The sequence below is a fragment of the Dendrobates tinctorius genome, unplaced genomic scaffold (genome assembly GCF_039654945.1).
Source record: "Dendrobates tinctorius isolate UK_male_01 unplaced genomic scaffold, ASM3965494v1 ptg000082l, whole genome shotgun sequence".
In the NCBI taxonomy this organism is placed as follows: Eukaryota; Metazoa; Chordata; class Amphibia; order Anura; family Dendrobatidae; genus Dendrobates; species Dendrobates tinctorius.
In genome coordinates this window covers 26,667,624-26,672,150 of record NW_027361750.1, presented here as the reverse complement: position 1 = coordinate 26,672,150, position 4,527 = coordinate 26,667,624, and the positions used below count along the sequence as shown (strand labels likewise).

General features: G+C 43.1%; 1 protein-coding gene across 1 annotated transcript; it reads left to right on the top strand.

The window, feature by feature from the left end:
• The first annotated feature begins 513 nt into the window (after positions 1-513).
• LOC141097014 (transcription factor Sox-17-alpha-like) lies at positions 514-3,253 on the top strand. Its single transcript, XM_073583986.1, has 2 exons — positions 514-1,031; positions 2,053-3,253. The coding sequence occupies exons 1-2, from the start codon at positions 761-763 to the stop codon at positions 2,901-2,903; spliced, it is 1,122 nt and encodes a 373-aa protein (XP_073440087.1). The 5' UTR covers positions 514-760; the 3' UTR covers positions 2,904-3,253.
• The last annotated feature ends 1,274 nt before the right edge of the window (positions 3,254-4,527 follow it).

Genomic DNA, 4,527 nt, shown 5'->3' with positions numbered 1-4,527 from the left:
AATCAGTGTAATTATTATTATTATTATTCTCATTATTACTATTATTCTCAGTGTAATTATTATTATTATTACTATTCTTCTCCTTCTCAGTAGTGACTCCCTGTCGTTGCTCCGGTTCTCGGGCAGTATTCTTTGTGGCTTTTCCTGCTCCGGTTTCCCCCCTCCCAGGCTCCGTCTCCCTCGGACTCCTCCTCCCGCCATGTACCGTCCGCTCACTCTCCCTCTCCCCGTCTATAGCGCCCATCTCCCGCGGCCCCTTCTGTAGGACACTAGCTCTCCCGTCCCCTCCCGTCTTCCCAGCGCTCATCACTGCCTCCTCTCTGTGGAGATGGCCCCTCACTGTCACGTGCTCTGTGATCCCCCCACTATATAATATTACATCTATACAGCGGATTTCTGGGGTGAGGATTCCCGGCCGCGCTGCAGGATGGATGAGCGATCAGAGGGCCTGAGCCGGGGCCGCACTGGGGGTCTTTAGACTCCGCACTGGGGTCCGCTCTCTATGAGACCAGCAGCGCTGTGGCTCTAGGATCAGTGCAGTCACCGTTCTCCGAGCACAGGTGGGGGCGGGGCCGGCGCGGGGCGTGCTCATCACCTCCTAGAAAGGCTGGCCCCGCCCATCACACCTTTCTGCCGTGTAGCCCCGCCTCTGGGCGGTGATTGGCCGGCGCTGTGGTTATAGACGCGCGGTGCTGTCACCAGGAGCAGCAGACACGATCTCCGGACGGCACCGCGGACGCTGAGCGCCTTCTCTCCAGACATGAGCAGCCCTGATGGTGGATACGACAGTGACGACCAGGGAAAGTGCTCGGTGCCAGTCATGATGCCAGCCCTGGGCCAGTGGGCACCTGGCACCCTGTCTGCTTCCATGGGGGACAGCAAGGAGAAAGAAGCCTCCAGCTCCAGGAGTAAAGGCGAAGCCCGGATCCGCCGTCCCATGAACGCATTCATGGTGTGGGCGAAGGATGAGCGCAAGAGGCTGGCGCAGCAGAACCCGGACCTGCACAACGCCGAGCTCAGCAAGATGCTAGGTAAGGGCACCGGGGGCTGCAGGGGGCGCCACGCACCGGGGGCTGCAGGGGGCCCGCACCGGGGACTGCAGGGGGCGCCACACACCGGGGACTGCAGGGGGCGCCACACACCGGGGGCTGCAGGGGGCCCGCACCGGGGACTGCAGGGGGACACACACCGGGGACTGCAGGGACATTACCTGGGCACACACCGGGCACAGAGACGTCTGTATATGATCTGTGATATGTGCCGGCTATTTTGTATCAAAAGTTTCATATTATTTCTTATTTATTCTTTCCGGAAATCTGTCATCAGATTGTGCGAGAAATGTCATTAATTAATACACTTTATATCGTGTCTATAATGTTATAGCAGGGGTTTATAATTGTTTATATTTACAGCTGTCATTATTCTTACTGTTGCAGCCCTAAACATACACAACTATAAAATAAATATATATTATTTGAGATTTGTATCCAGCATTCAGTTTACACTTTTTTTCTAGTCACACTGTGCTTTGATTCCCAGTATCCCATTTGACTTCATACAAGGATTCACTTGCTTAATAGTTCAGGGTTTTGGACATTACATGGAGGGTTTATTTCCAGTTTTTAGCTCTATCATATGATACAATGGACTTTTTTTTTTTTTTTTTTTTTTTTTTTTTTCCTTGCTATTTTACATGTTAAGGAGTGTGTTTTTTTTTTTTTTTTTTTTTTTGTTTTTTTTTTTCCCTTGTAGTTCAGTTCTTTGTATAATAACATTTTTGTAGGTATTTCTTCTTTGTCTTTTCCCTTTATATACATCTTACTCCCTTTCCTGTGCACTCCTCCTATATGCATTATTTTCCATGGCGCCCACCTAAGCCTCTTAGCACAAAGCTTTTATGTAGTGATTTTTGGGGTTGGGTTATTTCTGGCCTTGTTATGGTTATACTGGTCATCCCATCAATGAAGGCTCTAGTGAAGGGATTTAGGCAGCAAGATCTAATGTTCTGTGACAATAATCAGATCATAATGTTGTTGCTTTTGTCATTTACAGGGAAGTCCTGGAAATCTCTTGCACTGGTTGAGAAACAACCATTTGTGAATGAAGCGGAGAGGTTGAGAGTACAACACATGCAGGATCATCCCAATTATAAGTACAGACCCAGGAGGAGGAAGCAGGTGAAGAGGATGAAGAGGGCAGACAGCAGCTTCATGCAGATGTCGGAGCAGGCTGACCCCACCATGCTGGGCGCTGATGGACAGATGGGTTTGGACAACTTCAGCCTTGGGTACACAGAGCAGTCCTATCACCCAAGCCAGCTACCCCAGAGTGGTCATCACTACAGAGACTCTCAAGTCATTGGTGCCCACTATCAGGACTACAGCTTGCCCACACCAGAAACCTCACCTCTGGATGAGTCTGAGCATGCCTTCTTCACTCCTGCCCAAGAAGATTGCCCTATGATGCCATACCCCTACACCAGTCCATACGCCTCCCACCAGCAGAATCCTGCCTCTACTATGCTTGGTAGGCATATTCCACAGCCTGAGCAGATGCGGCAAGGGAGTCCTTTGCAGAATATGCTGGGGTGCCAGACCCCACCACAGCTGTACTACAGCCAGATGTACATGCCCAGCGCTGGTAGACCTCATTCTGTGCAAGTTGGTCAACCCTCCCCTCCACCAGAGTCTCCACAGATCCCTAGAGTAGAGCCAGTGCTGCAGAATGAAATGTTGAGCGAGGTGGACAGGACTGAATTTGAGCAGTATCTTAATTATATGGCCAAGCCCGAAGTAGGGATGCATTACCATGGCCATGAGCAGGCTGCAGAAAATGGGCTGATCTCCTCAGTGCTGTCAGATGCCAGCACTGCTGTCTACTACTGCAATTACTCCAGTGTATGATAGACGGACTCCTTTACATTCCCTGTAGTGTTCTCAGCAACGATGGGGGATCGGGTTTATTACTTCAAGTCATTTTCAGACTTACAAGATATGTGGGAAGATCTTTATAAAATGCATAAACTGACTAATTTATGTAAATTATTTTATTAGGACTGAAATGACTTCCCTTGGCTTATGCCACTAAAAGATCAAGTTACATTTGATGTCTAGTCTTCATTCAATGCAATGCAACTCCTTATGTGTACATGTACACAGCCTTTTTGTATACTAATGATTTATTTTTTTTAGAAAACAACTTTTTTATTTTTAGGGATTTTTATTTTGCAATAAAGATTGAACATGAACCAGAATTTGATGTGGTCCTTAATTGTGCCTTATTATATTAGCAATCTATATAATGAGAGGCTTGATGCTTTATATTCCTGTGCCCCAGTATAAGGTATTTAGCACCAATTGCAATTAGCAAATTGTAATTTGAATCTGTAGTTTTATAATTAAAAATAAAACAAAAATAAATTATATGTAGTATAGTGAGATGCATTTATAAAAATATGTATATTTATAGGGGTTTATAGTTATGATATTCGGTGGGATGGCCAAGAGGAAAATAACTTATAGCTAGAATTTTTTTAGAATCTTATGAGTATTTAATATACTTCAATAACAGATTCATAATCTATAATTAAGTAAATCATTTCTTATATTAATATTGGAATCTGTGTTTGGCAATTTTTAGAATTGCTATTAATACTAATTGCACTCCCAGTATATTACAGATCTGCTGAGACATTACAGACTAAGTTTATATGATAATTACTTTTTTGCATCAAAAACAAAAAAATACATATTATATTTGTTGTAGGAATGTGCTAAAATGTTCATTCTATACATGTGAACAGCATAACTTCTGCAGCAGGTGCATAGGTTATTTTTTTTTTTTTTTTTTAGATGCTTGGGACAGTTTTAGAAAATTTATGAAGCCAGCAATAGTGACCTGCTCTGATTATTGTGGTTTTGCTGGTTTTCTTGTCATTTTGATTTCTTTTCTTGTACAGATTTGATATAGGGTTTTTATATACTTAAGTACAGGAACATTGGGATTCTGTGATTGAAATCAGAATTGCATCTTTTTTTCTATGTTTTACTTTTAGATTACCCTTAGAACACTGTAGTGAAAAAATGTACCAAGAAATCCCACAGTTCAACGGCAGCTTCAAACACAAAGTGAGCATAAGTGTTCATGAAAACAAATCCACTTTGCTTGAACTATTAAATGCGGGATTTTCTGAGCAAAGAATGAAACCTTAAAAAATGCAGCACGTGTGAACAGGGCATAGTACAATTCTTTTTTTTTTTTTTTTTTTTTTCCTAATAATTGTAAGCCTTTCAAATATAAAGGCCTTTTTGAAAGAAACATCATGCTGACCTACTATTGTACAAGTTTTTTTTTTTTTAATTTTATTTGGGGGGGGGGGGGTATGTTTTATGTGAAATAGAAAAACTTGTGGTGAAAAATGTTAGAACAAATGTCATAACTAATGCTTTGTTTCTACTAGGCTCTCCTATTATTACAACAGTGCTACAGACATATATACTGTGTATATATATATAATTAAAGACAGGG